The sequence below is a fragment of the Mchenga conophoros genome, linkage group LG6, assembly GCF_057382185.1.
Source record: "Mchenga conophoros isolate Kocher_MC1m ecotype Shallow Benthic linkage group LG6, M_conophoros_male_GT1.1, whole genome shotgun sequence".
Classification (NCBI taxonomy): domain Eukaryota; kingdom Metazoa; phylum Chordata; class Actinopteri; order Cichliformes; family Cichlidae; genus Mchenga; species Mchenga conophoros.
In genome coordinates, this window is record NC_140531.1 from 23,292,911 (window position 1) to 23,315,981 (window position 23,071).

General features: G+C 42.7%; 1 protein-coding gene across 2 annotated transcripts; it reads right to left on the bottom strand.

The window, feature by feature from the left end:
* Positions 1–285: 285 nt before the first annotated feature.
* LOC146572614 (uncharacterized) lies at positions 286–21,165 on the bottom strand. Of its 2 annotated transcripts, XM_085276850.1 has the most exons (10): positions 21,012–21,165; positions 15,677–15,766; positions 12,453–12,547; positions 12,078–12,159; positions 11,090–11,459; positions 9,251–9,322; positions 5,870–7,014; positions 4,273–5,102; positions 3,879–4,115; positions 286–2,135 (listed from the first exon to the last, which is right to left on the bottom strand). In XM_085276850.1, the coding sequence occupies exons 1-10, from the start codon at positions 21,104–21,106 to the stop codon at positions 1,882–1,884; spliced, it is 3,270 nt and encodes a 1,089-aa protein (XP_085132976.1). In that variant the 5' UTR covers positions 21,107–21,165; the 3' UTR covers positions 286–1,881. The 2 variants fall into 2 exon arrangements, with proteins under 2 accessions (XP_085132976.1, XP_085132975.1); XM_085276849.1 differs by lacking the exon at positions 15,677–15,766.
* Between the last annotated feature and the right edge of the window lie 1,906 nt (positions 21,166–23,071).

Sequence of the window (23,071 nt, forward strand, 5' to 3'; positions counted from 1 at the left end):
GGTTTGGATTCCCCCCCCCCCCCCCCCCCATAATTATAAACACCTTCTTGTGTTATCTTTGTGTAATATTTAAATTCATTTCATCTGAAACATTTGAGTGTGACAAACATGGAAAACAATAGGAACTTAGGAAGGGTGCAATCACTTTTTCACACTACTGTGCTTTAGTGGCCTGTAAGTGTAGGTGTTTCATTGAGTTAAGACCCGGTGACATTAGTGTTTCTAGTGTTTCTTTTCCAACAGAATAAAACACTTCAGCTTTTTAAATAACCACAACACAAATCGTAGATCTTTAAGTTTTTATAAGACTTATAAAAAAGAAAAAACATAACACAATAACCAAGGCATGTCATACATTGTGTTTTTTCTTTGTTTCTCTGTAGAGTATTTACAAAACTGCCTTATGTACAGATAGCAACACCTTGTAAATGGAGAAAGCTACATAATGCCTAGCACAAACAACCAGTTAGCTCAATGATAATATATTTGTTATGTACAATGTAACTGGCAAGGCTAGAGCGAGATAAGGTCAAAGATTCTGCAAAAGGTTTAAATTACTTCAAGTATCCATTTTGAGGTTTTATGGAGGTTTTACTCTGATGGACACAGATTTCCAGCAACACTGAAAAATAAAAATCTGGTCGAGCTGCAAACTGTGTAGTGTGGCTGGGAAAGGACAGAGAAAGAGGAGGAGGAGCTCTAGCCATTGAAAAGGACAAGACAGACAATGCAACAAAAGTGGCGCCACAGAACAATCACTCCTCTGATAAATGCCCATTTTTTAAGTAACTTTTAACACAACCAAGGGAAATCTCCTCTCCACACATAAAGTGATATCCAGCTTATTGGCCTATAGCACCTTTTTTACTGCTTTGAATGAAAATGTGCAATGGGCAGAAAGACACAAAATCATAGCTAAAACATAAGAGTTGCTCAGGGCAAAATATTTATCCGTATCAGTTGACGTGAAAGACAACAGGCTTCACAACAGCTCTTTGTGATTTAACTAAACATCTTAGGTATCCAAATAGAACTTCACAACATTCACAGGCCGTTTAATTGTCGCTGCCATGAAACCCATTGTCTCCATCACAATGAAGATTCATTTCAATTAATTAAAAAAAAAACTTTATAGTAGCTTCAAGAGCATAACTCATTCATCGTCTAGTACCTCACATGGAAATTAAGGTCCAAATATTATGCGAACAGAATTGCACAGTCAGTTGTATGAAAAAAAAAAAAAACGCAGTTGTTTGAGGACAGATCTGGCTATTCTCTTCTCAGTTAGCAGAAGTTAGGTCTATTCTAATTATAAAGCCGCTATGAAGGAAAGTGTGGCCCCCGAGTGCGGGCCATTTGTCCTATTAACGTCTCCGAGTGCAGAAAACACTAATGCTACTTCACAACGTTCATATAACAACACTGTAGGGATTGGTTTCCTCCTGTGTTTACATTTCAGTTTAGTGTATCCATGTAAGAAGAAGGGAAAAAAATGTCCATGTACAACACAGCACAGGCTGTGGTCTCTCACGGCACGTCTCAAACGGCACCCGAGTCCAAGCGCACTGCTTTTTAACAAGACTTCCACTGTAACCGTCAAAACCAGGACCACCACGAATACTCGAGTGTAATTTTAAGACCTTGAAATGGAGCGGCACAAATTTTTCTTTTTGTATGGCTCAAAATGAAATGCCATCAGGTGCCAAATTAGAAGCCACGTCAAAAACAAACCGCACTGCCAGAGAGCGGTGTTAAATTTAGGACCGTCCTCTCAAAATTAGTGCATTTTGTGGGCAGCAGGTACCATTTGAGATTCTGCTCTGATCAGCTGCACCGAAATAAACATCCTACGGGCTCCCAACCCACCCAAAACCCGCCCCCTCAGCAGACAGTGAGGGGCTGGGGTTCGCTTTCACGCCGCTGATTCTTCTTCAGTAGCTGAATGCGGTTGTGGCAGTAGAACTTGATGGCTCGCCAGTCGCGGTGATTGTTGACCAGCAGGGGGCACTGCTGCAGGCAGCGCTCACAGTCAGCCTTGGCAGGAACGCGAAGCTCATTGATGTTCTGGGTCAGGTGCTCCTCGACTGCAGCGCGCTCAGCCTCTGACCAGGGACGCTTCAGGACCCCTCGCTTTCCTGCAGTGAACAAAAGAGGAACAGAGTTAGAGGTTAAATGATTTTTTAGAGCTCGTACTCTGAATCAAAGCTTATGGCTGAACTGGAGAAAATACAGAGCTGAGAGCGTTTACATTTCTGTTTTTCTGACATTTCTTTTCCATGTTAGCATAAAAACTGAGGTCCAGTCTGATAAAGATAAAGATCTGGTGATGAAACTCAGGAAGATCCACAGATTTCTGAACTATATGACTAAAAGTAAACTTAATACGACTGTAAATTTACTGCCAGTACAGTTAAATTACAATGTGCTGTAAATTAACTAAAAGAGAATAATCTCACAACTAATTTTTTGGCAAGAGACAAAATATTTCTTTATCAACTGCACACATAACAGACAACACACTGTTTAATGAGGAGTGATGCAACTGAAACACTTCATTACCACTTAAGTCAGCTCTAGAGAAGGAAGCACTTCTATCAGAAAAATAACAAACAAATCAAACTTGGAGAGAAAAAAATGACTGTGGTGACAAACTGAGAGAAACATTTTGTGCCCATCAGATTCCACAACTGCTGTTTATTGAGATCGCTCTTTATTTGGAGCTATTAACTAAGACACTACTGATTTCTATGTAAAAAATTATGTCCTGAAAAGGGACAGCTTGGTGTGTTTTTTGCATCCTTTGTGCAGCGATACCAACCATGTCCACTTGTGCTACGTGCTACCAGGCCACCTTTGACAGTCTCTGAGGTTGTTTGCAGTCAGTCCAAGTCAGACTGTGACTGTTTGCAGAAAGGTCTCCTCCTATCAGGTGACCTGTGCAAACGCCTTGTGAACAAAAATGGTTTTGGGTGTCCACCACTCTCAAGATCTGGGCAACCAATCAGTCACCACAAACTGCGATTGGTCCCAGAATGTGGAAAAAGAAAACATCAATACATTTACCAGGCAGCTGTTGATTTTCTTTTATGTATTTTTTTGTAGATGCAAGGAGGTTACATCCTATTTTTCCTCATGTAACTGATTTATTAGTTTACTCTAAATGAGGAGATAGCTTTGTCACGCTAAGTGTGTTGAGTGTTGGATGCCCTCTTGGTTATAGTATTCCCAGAGAATTTTTATTATTTTAATAAAGTAGCAATATTTGGTGTCGGTATTGTTACAATATTTGCAATACTATGCTTTATCATTCCCCAAACCCCTAAATATATCCATTACTTTCCAATAAAACTGAACTAAAGATACTTCAAATACGAAACATCTTAATTTTAAATCATGCTTTTTATTTGTTCTTGTTTCTAATGTCTCTGTAAAGCACTTTGAATCACCTTGTTGTTGAATTGTGCTATACAAATAAACTTGCCTTGCCTTAATTATTTGCACCTCCTAAACCTTCAACTTCTTGAGGCTCCTTTGGTACATCAAATGTTTGTGACTTCAACATTGAGCTTTTATTTCCTGTAACTCAACCAGTGAATATTCCCTACTGGGATAAAGATGCACCAGTTCACCTTGGGCTTCACTTTCTCTGACAAACAAAACAGCTTGAACCATTCATGTTGTGAAGTTTCTTTCCCTCCTTTTTTCTTCCTCATTTCACCTTTTCATATTCTAATAATGGTGTTATAAATGCATTCGGCTTCAATTTTCTTGTTAGGTGTGAGTGTTTTTATTTTTAAATCGTATACACACAACTATCTCATTGCATTGTGCAAATGCACATAACACTCGACACACAAATAAACCTGATTTAGGCTGACCTGTGCCTCTCCTGCGGTTTGCGGGTGGAGGGTCAAGAGGAAGCGGAGGGGGTGGCTGGTTGTTCTTGAGCTTCTTGGGTCGTCCGACCCTCCCGTTGTTCTTGCCCTTCCTGACATACAGCAGGGTGGGTGTAGGATTCAGAGCCGGAGCAGGGGCGTGCACCTCAGGCTTCTCCTTCACATTCTCCCCTTCAGATTCTCCCTCCGAGTACGAGTCTGCAGAGTTTCCTGACATGACTGAAAAGAGCAAAGAAGAGAACTTCATCAGCCTGATGTTAAAAATGTTTGTTTCCAATAAACTGCAGTCACACTCAATCATTCACAAAAAACTGAAAGAAAAGTTACAATCCAAGGACAAAACATCACTCATTCACGAGCGGTCCATCCATCTCACCATCCAGTTCCAGACAGATGTGGTTCAGGCTCATTCCTCTGAACAGTACTCCATCCCTCTCTCCACACAGCACGACCCGGCCCACTCTGCCCATCAGGCCTGGGTCCTGGCCAATACCAGCACAATTCTGCGTCACGTGGTACTCCCTCTCAAGGAAGTGTTCGAGCCTCTCCACAGCGCTGCCTCCAAGCTGTCCGGGCTCCTCTCCTTCCCCGAGAAGCAGCAGCTGAGTTAGGATCGCTACCTGTCGACGAACCCTGGTCTGGGTCAGGGCGCGGGGATTGCGGGTACCGCTGGAGCGAGCGAGGCTGCGCAGCAGATCGGTGCCACGCAGTGGCGTGGCAGGAGAGTGGTAGGGTCGAGCAAAAACGTATGGGTTTGCAGGGTCAACTCCTACATCCTGCCGTGTCTGCAGGAGAAGCTCCAGACAGGGCTCACAGTGAGGAGGTAGGATGAGGGGTTGGACACGTCCTCGTTTACCCTGGACTCCGACTCTGGGGAGGTGAGGAAGCACCATGCGCTCAAAGGGCGACAGGGAGGCCTCTAATGGGGTAAGAGCTGGAGGGGCACCAGGTGGAACAGGAACAGGGCATTGAGGAGTAACACGGGCCCGATATTCACTGATGGACAGCTTAGAGACCTCACACTCACGCCGCCGGTTATACAGGATAAGGAGCGCCAGGCTGGAGTGGCAGAGGAGGCGCCAGGCCTCGGCAGACTGCAGCTGGCGAGAGAGAGACAAGAAGGCCGAGTGCTGCAGCCGGCGGAGGTACAGCACCAGAGAGGACAACGAGGAGAGCAGGGGCAGCATGTGGTGACGCCCCGAACCACTGCAAAAAAAAAGGAGTAGGTAGGTAAAAAAAATAATAATCTATACAGCATAGTGTGGCGATACTGTATCAATACAGGAAACCAAATATTGACTTGGACTGACTGCAGTCACTCTCATAAATATTCTTGAAGGTTTGCAGGTAACTTATTTGTTCTTTAATTTATAAATGCAGAAAGGCTCCCACTATAGCATCAGCCTGAATGAGCCTTTGTCAATGAGGACTACTTGAGGGGACTCAACTCAGCTGGCTGCCATATGGTTGTACCCTGCTTATATTAATATAAAACAGGAAGGTGGCTGAGCACAAATGTAAAGTTCTAGTGAATACAAATATCTTTCTGCGTAGAGTGCAACAGACACATGATTGTTTTCTTTTATATTTATAGATTTATAGAAATCCTAGGAAAAAAATGAAGTTAATTGCTATGTTAGCTGCCGTATATGGCTGAGATCAGACTGACTCCTCTTGTGGTAACATTGTGGCAGGTTTTAGTGACAGTGTTGGTACATTTGAAAATCTCAGTTATTTTTTTTTATAAATAATGAAAGTAAATGAAAAATTTAATTAAAAACGGAGGCCGGTGTTATCAGACAACATAATTAATATTTGTTATTATCAGTGTAGTTAGGTGGCATCAGAGGCAAATAGTTTGGAGTTTGTTGTGAGTTCATCATCGCTTCATGTCAGCTTCTGAATTTTGTTTACGCAATGCGTTCAGTGTGTAACGCCCTTAACTTTTACAACTCATTCACTGACTAAGTTACCTCAGCAAGTCCTTTTCCTTATCTTCTGTCCCACTTTCATCTTCTACCTCCATCACCCCATTTTCCTCCTCCTCTTCCTCCTCTTCCTCATCCTCCTCTTCTTTTGGTGGCTGTATCTCTTTGGCCAACTTGGTGCTGAAGGACTGAGGGCACACCAGCTCTACTTCATCCTCGTCTATTGGTCTCTTCACCTCCACAACCTCCACATCCTCTTCATCTTCATCCATGCCTTCCTCCTCCTCTTCCACCTGCCTTTCTTTCTTAAGCTTCCTCATCGCTCCCTTCTTGGACTGCGTCAGAGCCACAGGAGGCGGGCTCCTCTTAAGCACTGACACCGGCACTGCATTCTGTCCTCGTGGAGGAGTCAGAACAGGAGGGGTGGAGTTTCTACTGCAGGGAGCAGGGGATTGGTTACCTGACATGAGAGTGGGCGGAGACATGGAGAGATCCTGAACGCTGCCTGGTGATAGATCTGAACCGCGGCTCTGTCCTGTAGCGTGTGACAATTTCGAGCGTTGCTGGGTGTGCGTGTGAGCTGAGGCCGGGTTCGAGTTCTGTGCCTGCAGACGGGGCATCTGCGTGTAGCGCTCGACGAGTGCGGAGCAAACATCGGGCTGATGAGCATGGTGTTTATCTAAGTGGCGGCCCAGGGAGCGGAAGTGGCGTCCACAGTACTCGCAGGTTTGGCGCATGGAGTCTATGGAAACTCCTCCTCTGGAGACATTCGCGGTGACACTGCATGTAGTGTTGGAAGCCAAAGGACCTGGAGGTTTGAACACAGGCTTGGCTGAGGACACAGAAGTGGATGAAGACGAGCAGGGTGGGGAAGACTGCGCTGAAGAATGGGATGAAGGAAACAGACGGTTGTGATGAGGACCGCTCGATGGGGAGACTTGCGGCGGCCTCCCCGGTGGGGTCCGATGGGGGGTCTTTTTCTTTGAAGGAGTGCCTCGACGTTTCTTTCGCCGGCGTATCGCACGCCCACGCGGGCTAGAGTTGTCCTCATCTCCAGCATCTGAGTCACTAGCATCAGAATGGGAGATGGGCGAGGATGACGGGGAGAGGGACCACGACGGGGTGACATATTCCTGCTGCTGTTGTTGCCGCTGCTGCTGCTGGGTGGTCAGGGAGAGTGGTTCCTCCTCCTGCACGTGAAAAACAACAACAAGTGTTAGCCTGCGTTTTTTTTAACAGTAGTAATAAAATTACCACAAAAGTTGTCCACTTTCAAATAACTGAAGTCTTCTGAAGTTCATAACCTTTGTTATTTCCTTCCTGAACCCTTTTTCTTTTCCCTTTAGACATATGTGTTGTACAGATCTGCAAAAATATTCCTAACTTTTATCCTATCCACTTTGAATAAGTGCATTATAGTCAACAGAATTTTTAATAGGCAAGACTGATAAAACCTTGAGGATCAATATGTGCAGGAAAAAAACAAAACAAAACAAAACTACAAGTTGCCAAGCTGAGATGCTTTTAGTTCATGACTGCAGCTCTTGTTTAACTGCTGTAAAACACTGAGAGCTACCAAGTCACAGCTGTTTTCCAAAGCTGTCCACTATATCACTTATTGGCAGAATTACTGTTAGAGATCATACCAATGAAACTGAAATGTCACTGCTCACATAAATATATCCCAACTAAAGGCATGTTTAACTTTTGTTAGTCTGATTAGTGAAACGCTGTCATGGCACAACAGCCTCTTTTCCACTAGTTTTACTCACTTGACTCTACTCAGTTTTTAGAGTTCCCCATTAACTGGTAGTACCTGGTACTGTTTTAGTACCTTCTCATCCGGGGTTCCAAGTGAGCTAAGTTGAGCCAAAACTGTGACGTCAGTGAATGAGTCATAAGAGTGACTTCTTTACAAAAATCAAACCTGCCATTTTTTAAATCCAGCAATGAGAGGAAGTTGTTACACACGAACTAAAACAGTGGTCCAACGTAGAGCTACAGAGGTTTAGCAGCAGGTGTACCATCAACTTGATGTCCACCACTGTTGCCTTTGCGTTGCATACAAATGACGTCACTGGACTTATTGGCCGTGTTGCTATAACAACCCCACCCACACTGAAATGTTCCTCTATTGCAATGGAAAACAACTTGGGCAGGATGCTGAACCTCAAATTGCCACTGGAGTGAGAGTATGAGATTCATAGAAAAAAGCACCTTAAGGCATAAAATAATGCTCTTTATGAATCAGTGAATGGGTAAATGTGGCTTGTAGTAAAAAATGTTTTTTATTTATCAGTTACCATACACTCCACTATGCTCTTATCTTACTTATCTTACTGTGTTTTTGCAGAAAATGCTATTATAGCAATGAAAGTAAAACATGTGAACATCAAGGAGTAATACGACATTGCCAGTTTATTAATTTATGAGATGAAAATATAAAAAATACCCATTTTGCTTTCGTTTAATACTTACAATGTATAGAGAAAACTTTATAAGCCTAATTTAACAAAAAAATTTCATTCATATTTAGAAAGTAATTTAGGGATATGTGAAAAGACAACCAAGAAATTACTCTAATGCAGGGGTGGGCAATCTCAGTCCACGAGGGCCGGTGTCCCTGCAGGTTTTAGATGTGTCCTCGAACCAACACAGCTGATTTAAATGGCTAAATTAGCTCCTCAACATGTCCTGAAGTTCTCCAGAGGCCTGGTAACGAACTAATCATGTGATTCAGGTGTGTTGACCCAAGGTGAGATCTAAAACCTGCAGGACACCGGCCCTCGTGGACTGAGATTGCCCACCCCTACTCTAATGTAATGATCCTCTGGTTTTAATGTCATTTTTAAATCTTTTGTTCCTGGCAAATCACATTTTCTCTGCCCTTTATATGGGTGTGGCTGACAGATCTAAATACTACACTACCCACAAGTCCCTGGTGCCTTTGTATGGAGGAAAAGGAGATTTTAACTTTTAACTGTTGCTAAACTGCAGAATGACATCACCTAGAATTCAACATAGAATTTAAAAGTTTATTCATGCTGACTAGTTTTGCCACAACAACTTGTTTTGTTTACTTATTGATCTAAAAGTTCAATAAGTAAACTTAAGGGATGATTTTATGAAGACAAGCTCTGGCTTTTAAGCACCTTCTAAAGCACCTTCATATTTTGTAATGCTTGAAGTTACGATTGAACAGAGATTTTCATGTTGGGATATGTGCTCAAAAAGTGTCTATTTAAAAAAATTAATGTGGCTTTTCCTTTGTAGACTTCAAAAACAGCCCCTCCTACCCAGTAACTACATGTGCTGCGCAAAGTCTACTTGTCACATCTTTAAAAATTACAACGCTGCGGGGGTTTTTGTTTTGTTTTTTACATCACTGTTTGTGCTTTTAGGAACCAAGTGGTGTTTTTCTTTTACCTTTTTGATATTGTTGGTCTCGGTGTCAGAGCTGCAGTCATGTTGCGCGGGAGAAACAGTACCACGAAAACCCTGCGGGACACAGACCACTCACATTAAAACAGCCAGCGCACATTAATGTTTGCCATCACAATCAGACTCAGAGAGCACAAGGATAGCCCTCCACAGTTGGCCCAAGGCGCAAAGGTTGATTATGACGCCAAAAGTCTCAATAACGAGCCAAGCAAAAAGAAGTTCAAATAGACTTGCATTCAAACACTGTCAGCTTCTCATAAGAAATTAAAATGGGATTATCAATCATGCTGGAATGCCGGGTACAGAGCAAATCAATTAACCAATAACAAAAGTCTAACAGAACGTGAGCCGCCTTGGCTCCACTGCAGCCACTGATGTCAATTTCTCCATTTTTGTCAATTTAATCTTCCTAAATGGATTCTGGTATCATCATCCTGTTGAATAAATTGATCTGATCTAATGAGATCCATTAAAAGAACAGATGTCATGCAATAACCATGGCGACTGTTGCTTAAGCACTATAGGTAGAAAGCGAGCTGGAGCTCAACCATCACCATGGTAACCCCATGCCTTGCTTAGCTTGTGTGTGTAACATTAATGTGTGAGCAGTGTGTGTGTGTGTGTGTGTGTGTGTGTGAAACAGGGATACGTGTTTGAAGCTGATCCAAGAATGTGAGTACATATGGTTGCCTATCTGAAGCCATCAGTGATATTCAGAGTGTGAATGGCTTTCCTTGACCTATCCTCGACCAGCGGTTGGGTTTGGATTAAAAACTGATTTTCCACCTGAGCTTAAAAGGAAGTTTCAGCCAAAGAGTGTATATAAAAGATGGCTGTGGTCTCCACAGCTGAAAAGAAAATGTGCGGTATATCTGCGTTATTTCTTATGGTCAGCAGGGGGAGTCACTTTTCCAGTTGCGAAAATAAGTCCAGTACTTCTAAGTACTTCTCATTCGATCCATAACCTCAGTAAACATTATCTTGATAAATGTGTGGTCTCGCTAGTTTCAGGTCTTATTAAGATGAACATGATGGCTCATGTTCTATATTATGGTCTATCTGACATTTGATTGACAAGACGCAGCTGCATGAGTGTGCAGTGTCCGTAGTTTCTCAGTCAGATCCACCCCTCACTCATTACGCACATAGCTGAGCTCGAGGCTTTAAAACAGTGACTATAAACCAAACAAATAGGTGATGTCACAGAGGCTCAGTCCATCCTTTACATACAGTGTGAAGCTTTTTCCTAGCAAAAAATGGGCTCTTTGGGGGTGACTACGTGTAAGAAAGAGGATTGGCCCATATATAATAAGTCTGTGTTACCTTATTTAAATGAAGTCTGCCATGCCTGACCACTAGATAAATACAAATCTATTCCATTCTTAACTAAATTACTTTTTTAATGTGGTGGTTTTCCTTTGGGGTGAGCCCAGATCTTTTTTGGGGGGGAGTTTTCTTTTATGTAGGCATAAAAACACTGTTTTGTTATAGGTTTGGCTAAGTAGATGATTGAGCTGTAAAGAGAAAGCAAACATGAGCAGCTACGTTCAATCAAAACAAAATGTCCTGTGGCTGCACTGTGCTGTGGTCTATCCTGGCTACTATTGACGAGGAGACCTTTTTAAAACTAATTTCTCCCTGAGCGACTGATAAACACTGGAAAAAAGCAGTCAATCCTTGAACCAAATTTTGGCAACAAGCGCTAACATTTCATCAGGTTTTCTGCATTGTTAGACTGTCTATAGGATCCCTAACATAAGCAAGCACTAATGTGAGGTTATGGATGAGAAAAAGTCTCGATGTAATATGTGCCATGACACTGACCAGGTTCTCGCCCCACTCGGTTAGGCTGTAGTCCACAGTGATCTCCTCGCCCTTGGTGATGTCTCGAATGGCAATAACCACCAGTCGCACCTGGTTGCCGCAGTGGACCTCTCGGATACGGCAGTTAGGGGAGGGAGGGAAAGAGCTGGCTGTCGGAGCCGGAGCGGAGGCTGTTGGAGCAGCTGGAGCTGTGGACGCAGGGGTCAGAGAGGGGGCCTGAGCTGAAGCAGCGGAGGCTGGGGCGGGGGCGGGGACAGGCGTTGGTGTTGCAGCTGAGGAAGCAGCTGGAGACAGAGCTGGTGTAGAGGATGAGCAGGAGCCGTGCTTGAGTCCGGGGGAGACCTTGTCATGAGCCTGCTCCGATGGACCACTGATGAAGGAGGTGGAGGATTGGAAGTAAAATTCACCTTTATTAAAATAATATTGTTTTTATTATTCTGTTCTGTCCTTATGCTTTTTCCTACTTTCTTAGGACTGGAAAGATGTTGTGTTTCTGCTTTTCTAGCTGTGTTTCAGAATCAGAATCAGAATACTTTATTAATCCTGAAGGAAATTAGGGTTACAGCAGGCAGCACGCTAATGGCGCATGCGCACTTACAAAGGAACCTTCTGACCAACTTTACACAAACATCACATTGGGGAGACATGTCAGAAAGGTAGGCTGGTAGGAAAAAACAACGAAAATACATAACATGAGGTAAGAGGAGGAGAAAAAAAACTCCACTCAGACTGAGCTCCTAGTGCTGAAACAAGTAGCTGCTTTACAGAAAATGAATATACAGTAATTATTATAATTCATCAGTCATTTGAGTCATGTATAAAGTTTAAAAAAAATACAAAAAACAGTAAATATGCCAGGAGTTCATCCACCCAGGGTTTACAGATGCTGCTGCTCTGATTGGTGAATTCTGAGTTGAATTAATGAAGGTTAGTCACCATTTATTTTGTCTAGAAGATGGAAAGGAAGTACTATTTAATTTACACTCACCAGGGATGAGGAGTAGGCTCTGAATTGTAGAAAGGACTGTCCAGGATGGGACGTTTATTCTCTCCTGCCTCCTTTCGTTCACCTGAGAGCACAGAAACTGTCAGTATAAAAGGATTACAAACATGTGCACAGGGAAACACATGGGCACACACACAGGGCATCACCCCATCTCCTGGAGCAGCACATACACAAGTGCACATAGCAGCACATACACAGTCAAGCACACAGACACATACACAAAACTAGGTCACATGCTCTGCACCCACACCAGTCACAAACACACACCAACAGATGCAGATACATATATCACACACAAACATGAACATGCACATGCACAGGTCATTGCTGTAAGAATAATAATACACACACACACACCTGGGCTGAACCTGTGTTCAGACACGCTCTCCTCCTCAGTGGGCGTTACAAAGACTTTCATGGGCGTCCCTTTTCTCTTCCTCCCACAGCCGCGTCTGCAGAAAACAAACAGACCCACAAAAGCACACAATTATCATTTAATCAATTGGCCTACTGGCCAAACTTCACATCAATCAGATATGATCAATAAACTGATAGCCACCTAATGAATCAATGCAGACCACATTGGAGGGCTAACTCCAATATCAGCAAACAAAAATGCACAGTAAGTAGAACATGGTTATTTAAACAGCTCTTCACCGTGTTTGACTGGAACAACAGGAAAATCTAGTAGAGTTTAGGATTTTACACGATCTGCACCGACTGACTAAGGAAGTCGCTCAGTCCAAGTCCAACAAAACTCTTGGCAAAGAGGATATAATCGTCTTTTTCTCACAATTCAGGTTCAGAAATTAAAGAGGGCTCAGGGAGCAACAAATATGTTTTAATTAAGAGGCAAATACATCCCCAGTAATTAGCAGCTAGCCATCCTTATATTATATTCATTATACTTCACTGACCTTCACAGCTTTCCAGATACTGGTTGGTATACATGTTGTGCCTGTGTGCTGTCACTAGGGGGCAGTGTCAAAAATATGTGGCTTACCCCTGTTTGTGCAGCCCTTGGAGAAGACCACAGACAGTGTGAAAGACTAATTAGTAATTAACCAATGAGCACGAAGGTTCACAGTCAGACTTGCACCTCTCTCGTCACATGCAGGTTCAAAACATTGAACTGGTGATGACGAGAACAATCAATGACATCACATCCAGCTTTCATACTTTCAATGGAGAAGACTTCAGTCACAACATACAAAGAGCTCTCTGTAGTTCAGTGAAACTTAGTGCTGAAAACAATGAAAACTGTCCACTGCGGCAAATGGATGTGTTTCTAATGCTGCTTTTTCAATCTTTGATTCTTCTGTAGTGGAAGGGGGCCACAAAGACAAAAAGTAACACGTACAAAACGTATCTCATGCAAACTGTAAATTATTAGACCCTGCATTAATCACTACGGTCTTGTTGTTGTTCTTGGCTCATTAGCACCACCTGTTGATCAGTGGATTAGTCTGATGCCAGCACTGGGATTGTCCCATCATGTGCACAGCATGCACATTACCACGCACCCAGAACTGCACCAACAGCACTTTTAGGATTCAAAAACTTTAGGGCATACTTCATATCAGAAACAGAGTGAAAAACTAACCACAAATTACAGATGTAAGCCACTTTCACACATGAACGTAGGACACTTTCTCATGTGTAACACACAACAGCAGATAGTCTTCACTGGACTGTTTCTCACTACTTGAAATAATCAATAATCAATCACTTGCCACATGCGGGAAGAAGGACATATTACTCCCATTCCACAATCCTATAATTCAAAGTGTGTGAATGGCATTAAAATAAAAAAATGGTAAATGGCCTGTATTTATATAGCGCTTTACTAGTCCCTAAGGACCCCAAAGTGCTTTACATATCCAGTCATCCACCCATTCACACACTGGTGATGGCAGCTACATTGTAGCCACAGCCACCCTGGGGCGCACTGACAGAGGCGAGGCTGCCGGACACTGGCGCCACCAGGCCCTCTGACCACCACCAGTAGGCAACAGGTGAAGTGTCTTGCCCAAGGACACAACGACCGAGACTGTCCAAGCCGGGGCTCGAACTGGCAACCTTCCGATTACAAGGCGAACTCCCAACTTTTGAGCCACGATCGCATTAGTATTATCCGAGACATTGTTCTGTGTGTTATCAGACATAACGCAGAGTCTATAGTAGAAAGCTATCGAGACTGCTGCATTCTTACATGCACCTCCATCTGGGCTGCACTGCATGTGTGAAAACATGAAAATTTACCAAATTTAAGTCACAAATTTTCACAAATGAACTTGCAACACTTTCAAATATGGTCAGGGTATTTTAACCAGCCGTCCTTTCTCACGTGCAGCAGGAAACAGACGCATTCACACTACTGATAATACGCTGTGTGGTTTTAGGTGAGGCGGCATGGAGCATGCAATAGGCAGCACACAACGCCTGCTCATTGGGGGTAAACGGCTGCAGACTGAGACAATGTTCGAATAATCCGGCTACACATAAGACTTTGTAGTAAGGAGCTACTAGGTTAAAGACCCGCCAGTGTCTGATCCCAGTGCCTCTGACATTTGCGTTCTCACATTCACCCTGTCTGATAAATCTGCGTTCAGGGCTGCATTGCATGTGTGAAAATGGCTGTAGTATGGGATGTGTGGTTTATTATTGTTTAAAGTAAAGGAAAAAATCCCACTGGTCAAAGTGATATTTAATTTGAATAAAACTTGCCATTAAATGAGAAAATACCACATTATCCTAATCAGCCCGCCACTTTCCTCCCCCAGAAAGAGATTCAGTAAATAAATAAATACAGTTTAAGTACTGTTGAGTGTCAAGGAGCCATAATAAACTAAACTGAGACAAATCAACATACAACACATAATGACTGTATCAATCATAGTAAGAGCCTGCCATCTTGTGAGTGTTTGGACTCGAGACACCCGGATCAAAACTAAAGAGAGTGCCATTACCCCCATGGAGCCTGAATGCCGCCACCTGTGAGAGCCCAGTATGGCCGTGTGAGATTTTCTTCTTCAGTGTAAATCCAACGCCAAAACAGCCAAACTCACAAGAGCCAAACTGATTCTGCCTCTGCAGAATCTGGGCTAGTTCTGTTACCACACATCTCAATATTGTTTTCCGTCAGTCTATTTTTCACTCACATGACATTGGAGGCTTTTAAAACTAGGCCATAGGAAGATCGTGCTTTGGATTTTGAAGTGTTCATTACTGTCAGTGCGTGCATGTGTGTGTGTGTGTGTGTGTGGGTCTGTGTGTGTGTGTGTTTGCATGCAGACAAGAGAGTGAAATAAAAAAAACAGAAGAGGAAGGGGAAAAGGGCTAGAAAGGAAAAAACTGAAGCAGTAGGAAACAGAGAGGGAGAAAAGTAGGAAAAGGGAGCAAATGAGAAAAATAATACAGAGACAGAACAGAGGGAGGGGAGGACAGTCACTGAGGAGATATCAACCAGACCCACTGTCTTTCTATTGATCCACTCCACTCCCATCTCATGATACTGTGTGCACATGTCTGTGTGTTTATGATAGTGTAAAACAAGACTGAGCGCCTTCATTTGCACTCACATATGTAGATTTTCTCCCCTCCTCTTGTTAAGCTTCCCTGTGCCTGTGCCTGTGCCAAACAAACACACAAACCCTGATTTGCAAATAAATCTGAAAAAGAAGAGAAACAACCCGGTAATCACCAACAAATCACAATAGAGCGTTTCAACGTGCATGAAAGCCGAAACGTCTCCTCCACAACAGTTGTGCTCTTCAACTTATCACAGAATTTAAAAAGCCACATGACCGTGCGGCCGACCAGTCGTTACAATAATAACATCCTCTGTGAAAACCAGCAACCCACACGCGCTTTGTGACAACACTCTGCTGTGTTATGTCGCACACTGACAATTAATACACTTAGCTTAATAACCAAATATTCAAAATTTGAGCCAGACAAACATGTTCTCAAAACATATTCGATCAATCGGACATAGCGTAAAAAACTAGCTAGGCTTTTCATATCATAAGAAAGAGTAAATAAATGATCTAGGTACACTGTATGAATAGCACCTGTACTCTCAGTATAACAGAGTTACAAATTTAAGACTTTTCTGTTTTTTTGTAAGCATGAGAACTCGGCCATCTGCTTTAATCTGAATACATTTTACAGGAATTGCTATGCTTGAAATCAGAGTGCGCTAGGATTGTGCAATCAATTAAACTGTTCATTCATGAAAGCAATATAAGTGAGATAAAACGACTATTGTGGCGCTTTGCCATCTTCTTTACTTGTACCAGCAAATTCATTCCTTGGCTGCAGCAGTTTAGCTCGCTTACATTATAGTTGAAATTTGAACAAATCCACTATTTATTCAAAGTCAGTGAGAACTCCTAAATAATTCCATTGATCTTAATACTGACCAAAATAATTGTGATTGTGATTAAATTAAGGAGCCACAATACATTATACTGCACTGACCTGTATTATAGTATTCATCTTACAACATCAAGCCCCTTAAGGCAACTGTTGTTGTGATTTCGCGTTAAATAAATAAAACTGAATTTAAAAAATTGCAGAACACTTGCAGGTTATGGATGTACAGAAGGGTTAATTTTTTTGTTAAAATGGGGAGTGAGTTAACACATAATAAAAAAATGAGTAGAAATCGCACTTTATGTGCCCAGCTGTGATGGCTAACTCTGCGTTCACGCTGTAGTTGACAAACAGCCAGTATTTTAAAAAAAACAAAAAACAGGTTGTGCGCTCCCAAAAAAAAAAAAACTTCAATCTGGCCTCACGTGGTGCAGTTTCAGACAGCAATTATGTGGATCGCAGGGCGCGCTGAAGCAAACAAAGTCAAAGAAGCAAATATCGTTACACCCCTGATACTTGGTAACTAAACCGGATGATTAAATAACAACGTGAGAATAACAACAGCATGATGAAGTTATAGCTTATCAGAATATGACTGCAGTCATGGGGGACTCTGCAGTGATGCCTACATACTGCCAGAAACCACTCGGGACAGACAGGTTTAGCTTCCCAACAGGTTAGCAGCTTATTTCCAGAAAACCAAAGTTTTTCTCCATTTATATTTTGCTGGATTATTTTGGGTCTTCTGAGCGTCTGCCTGTGTATTCGGTTCTGGTTCACTGAGTTTCTGGGAACTTTCTCGCCAACCAAATCTGTCTCACCTCCACTTCTTCGGCGAGTTGACCCTTCGATATCTCCCTCCATTCCTGTCTCACCCTCTCAATCGATTCTCTCATTCTTCTCTCCCTCCTTCACTCCCAACACACACACACACACACACACACACACACACCTCTCGCCAACCCACATGCATGCACAAGTACACAAACAAGTCCATACTCAAGACCCACATATGCGTGAGCACACATACAGACACAGAGCTCATAGAGTCCACATGTGCGCGGACACACACACACACACACACATACACACACTCATCCCTCCCCCTCCCTAGTCCACATGAATGCACAAACACACACACCCACACACATACGCAAACAGGCGCTCACACACACGCACTCACACACACACACCCCTCCCTCTCAGGCTTACAGGCACGCAAACACACTCACTCTCTGACACACACACACACATACACACAAAGTGCACACAAATATCCTCTCTCTCTAGCCAAGCTCACATGCACGCACACACACATACCCCTCCCCCTCTCGCCAAAGCTCACATGTGTACACACACACACACACACACACATAGAAAAGCTCAGTGAAGCACACACACACTCTCTCTCTCTCTCTCCCCAGCGCTCAGTTTCTCTCAAATAACCAAACCCACAGTCTCATGTTCCATCTCTGACACACACACACTTTTTCCCTCATTTACACACACACAAAAGCAAGCACGCACACATTCAATCTGTACATTACAGATTCTCAAACTCATGCATATCTGCTACAATTTATTTTCTCCTCCACTGTACGGCACGCATACACACATGTTCCATCAGACCCATTATTCTTTCTCAGCCACAAACAAACAAATACTACGTGTGCTGGCAGATGCAAAGACACACAACCTCTTGTCACGCAACTGTTTCTGCGCTCCACATACATTTGGATTATGCACAATCTCACACACACTCATGCACAAACTCACTCAATAAAGCCTCACATATACTCTGTCCTTCATGCAGAATATTTTCTCTCTCTCTCCAACACACACTCACACACACAGAATCCTCAATAATAAAAGAGATACAAACACACACACACACTCCTCCCCCTTCTCACATATACCATACCACCCACACAAGGCACACACACACACACACACACACACACACACACACACACACACACACACATCAACATACTTTTCCTTTGAGCATGCACGCACATACACACACTGTCCTTTCCTCTTTCATAAACAAAGTAGATGCATAAACACTCTCCTTCCCTCTGTATGACACACACAAACATACTGCCCTTGTCTAGGAGCTACACACACATACAGACACACACACAAACCTTGTGTCTGTCTCCCCCTTGACACACACCCCTCCCTTTCTTACTGACTGCAGAACAAACACACACACTCACAGACGGACGAACACACACACACGCACACACACACACACACACACACACACACACACCTCCTACCAGAACAAATACACAAACACAGAAAACGCACACACGCAGCATATGCAGCTACCAAGCCTTCTTTTTCAGTTTCCAAGACACACACATACACAGCACACACTTAAACTCACCCTCCCCTGCTGTTTCAAAAGCTTGCACGCATGCAAGTGAATGCGCACACACACACATATACACACACGCATGCACATCCTCACCCTGTCACACACCCTCCCTTCTCTTTTCCTCTCTCTCTCTCTCTCTCTCTCTCTCTCTCTCTCTCTCTCCTGCTCTCTCTCTCTTAAACACACACACACACACTCACTCACTGTGTGCTGTCTCTCTGTGTGCAACACACACCCTCCATCTTCTCTAGCTTTCTCCTCTTTGACACACACACACTCTCCCTCTCTAACCCCCATCCCACCCCCCCACCCTCTGCTCATCACCAACACACACACCTCAGTTTCTTAAAGACACACACTTTCTCTCCCTCACTACTTTCTGCACCATCTCTGACACACACCTCCCAAAAATAATGTTTACTCTTAAGACAACATGCACAATTAACACAATCCTAAACAACTAGCCAACACACACACTCTTTACCAGTCACACATGTGATTGTTATCCCTACTAAAAACACACTGAAACCCACACACTCCTTGGTTTCACATAAACACAGTCCTTCGTGCTTGCTCTCTCTCTCACACACACACTTCCCTACACTGTCTCTCTCTCTCACACACACACACACACACACACACACACACACACACACACACACACACACACACACACACAAACAAACACTCACATTCCCTCCCCCACTCTCCTAACACACACGTATGCGCAAACACACTCTCCCCTCCCCTTCTCTGTGCCTCTAACACACTTCCCCTCTATCTCTGTCTCTCTCTCTTTCACACACACACACACACAGTTACACACCAAAACACACACATACACTTTTTATATGCTCCTCTCACGTACACACTCACACACACATGTCCTTCACAGTCTCACAATCCTTTCTGTCTCTGTCCCTCTCTTGTGCCTCACCGTAGACACACCTTTCATGCCCCACTCTCTATTTACCCCCCCCCCCCCCATCACACACACACAAATTAGTTTCTATTTTTCTATTTCAGTTGCACACACACTCACAAACAACTAGACACACAAAGCACACACACACACACTCTGAAAAACACATTTAAAACACATTCTCTCTTCTTTCAAACACACCCCTGTCTTCCCAACATACACACACTTACTCATTCCCTCAACCACCAAACACACACACACACTCGTGTTCTCTTTGTCACACACTCCTTGCACACTGTGCTCCCCCTCCCACTCCTCATCTCTGTCTCACTCTCTCTCTCACACACACACACACACACACACACTGTCACGCACACACTCTCTCCCCCTCCCATCCCTCACACACACATTCCCTCCTCCTTCCTCTGCTCTAACACACACACACACACACACACACACACACACACACACACACAGAGCTGCTCCTTTCTCTCTCACGCTCTCTCCCCTCCCTATGCGTGTGTGTGTGTCTTTCTCTCACACAATCACACACACACACGAGAGCGCGCCCTACACACAGGCGCGGGCGCGCACTTACACAGAGAGATACACACAGGGCAGCTTTGACAGTACACTAATTCCAGCATTTTTATAACTTTGTGACAGTGAGCAGTGGGATTGTGGTGCTGAAAACTTTTGTTATGTACACTAACACAGAACGTACTATTAACCTCCATCTTTCCCCGCGTACCTGGAAAAGTAACAAGTGTGTGGTGCATGCGTTGTTACTGTAGCTGAAACTGTGTGTCTGTGCTAATTATTCTTCACTCTGTCACTTATCGCACACACACACACACACACACATACACACACAGCTTCTTCAGTGGGTAAATTCACTGTCAGACACAACAGTCGCACGCTCGCTCACGCACGCGCGCACACCCCTTTTTGGAGCCGCTTTGTAAGGTGGAATTAACGGTGGAAAAAACAAGGTAACAACGAAACAAACACGCGAGTTTCTCGTGTAATTTCTCTCAAGTGGACGTTCACTCACTGACAAACTCGACGAATGAACTGTAATTGTAACTTTACTTGCATCAAAACACCCTCACGCGTACATGCGCGCACACACCCACCCGACTCTAGCTGTCACGGGTAGGAAAACAGTATGTTAAAGCAGTTTCTTTTTTAAACTATTAAAAGCCTGTATTTCATAGTTAACGGGCTCTCTCACCCCCGTGGTGCTGGTGCTGGTTTCACTCCCTCTCCGTCGCTATCCAGGCTGTGCGGGTCCCGGTACTCGAAGAGTGAGCGTACAGTCTCCGCCATGTTCACGCCAGCAATCGCTGATCTTCGGCCGCCTCACCGTTCAGTCTCTCGCTCTCTTCTCCAGCCTCTCAACTGGCTCACACCAAGGTTATTCCAGACGCTCCCACAGCAACTCGGTGAAGGGGTGCGACGGATGCTAAAACACGACCTGCTGTGGTCTGTCACGGCTCCCCAGTCGGCAAACATCGCACCAAGACACGACTTCACTAAACTAGTGTTTAAATTTCCTCACAACAAGAAAATGTTAAATATCGTATCGCTCACTAAATAGGGTGATGTGGGCCACCCCTACGGGAAAATGGATGCGCCCAGCAAGCAGATGAAAAAGTAGACCGTTTCTCAGAAGCGTGATTAGCTCTTGAAACGAGAGAATTGCAAAATAAATTAAAAGAAAAATATAGTTTCATGTTATTTATTCAAACAAAAGAAAATACAACATACTTATGAGACTGTTTTACTCACTTTTACACTCCCTTTTTATCTACGGGTTTACAAAAGAAACTATACCGCAAAGTGACCAACTTCTGAATGGATTAATAATAATGCTACTACTACTATTACGAATAATAATAATAACAACAATAATAATATGACCTTTAAAATTTAAGTGGTATTTATTATATTTATAAAGAAATTATTAAATATAATTATTAGGACAATAATGCTATAATCTCAGCAGAAAAAAAGGTGATTGCTAAGAATTTATTATGATATAATCCCATCTTGTCTGCTGGGGTTTCACACACCATCATCTCTGAATCCATGCTTTGGCATTCAACTAAATTTTTAACTTGGCTTCTGTATCTGTGCATTTATTTATTTATTTATTTATTTATTTATTTATTTATTTATTTGACAAACCACCATGTATACGTCCTGTGTAAAATAATTAATAATTATATATTTAGTATATTTGGGGGAAAGTAATATAAATCTAATATATATAGATAGATGTTTGGATACTTCCTTTACTCTGATTTCTGTTGGACGACCTTCACATCATAATAAAACAATACATTGTCCACAAAGTTCATAAATAATGGAAACACAATGCTGCGAGTCAGTCATAATTAGGTAAATAATTGAAGAAGGAGTCATCCATTTTAATTTAACATGATTTCTTTCAAAATAACAACCAAATAGCATATATTTGAACGGAGTTATTACAACACTGATAATTACATGGACATTGCATAGCTATTGCAACACAGAGACACATTACTGTGTAAGACTCATAGCTTGATTAGCAGATAGCACTTTAAGTACTGCTAAAATGTGTGTTGTTATATTAACATAATCTGTATTCCACTGTAAATGAACCATCTGAAAACTAAATAAACAACATTTTTATTGGTTCTCAGTTTTCTTGAGCTTCTTTTATTAATATTTTATATTAATATTTTGGACAAATTTGATCAAAGATGCAATTTTTGTCCTGTGTGACATTCATTTAAAGTATTAGTGCTGTCTCAATAACAGATGAAGAGGCAAGATGTAGACAAAGACAGCTTTCATTTCTGTGCAAACTAAATAAAAACATAATGCAGCACATTTTAAATCACTTTAAAAAATGTCAAACCTTTACAGGATTCAAGACCTCTCCGAGGTGTGTCCTGCTTTACTCCCTATGATATCTGAGAGAATCCCTCCTTTCTCCGTGCCCAATGGTTAAACATTAACAAAAATGTATGGATGGATCCATGATGCTAGAAACTCATTTTTAAAAGTTTGAACAGTGGCATGTTGTGTTGCATCAACTCTTTTAGCAACAAATTCCAAGCGTTTGATTTATATTTATCTTAGTTGTTTAATAGCTGTGGGACTAACTTCTCTTTTCCATGTTATAACATTCCAGATGTTTTCACTGGGTGACCCATCTGGACTGCAGACCATTTTACCACACTTTTAATAGATGACAGCATATGTTGCTCAAAAAATTGTATGCACTATTTATAATTAATGGTA

Bases quoted from the DNA above. Each gene is read 5' to 3' on its own strand.
- LOC146572614 (XM_085276850.1), bottom strand. From the start codon at position 21,106: ATGGCGGAGACTGTACGCTCACTCTTCGAGTACCGGGACCCGCACAGC. The intron at 15,767-21,011 runs GTGAGAGAGCCC...CTTCTTTTTCAG, and splicing joins CCAGCACCAGCACCACGGGG to ATTTATTTGCAAATCAGGGT. The intron at 7,015-9,250 runs GTAAAAGAAAAA...TTTCACGTGCAG, and splicing joins AGACCAACAATATCAAAAAG to GAGGAGGAACCACTCTCCCT.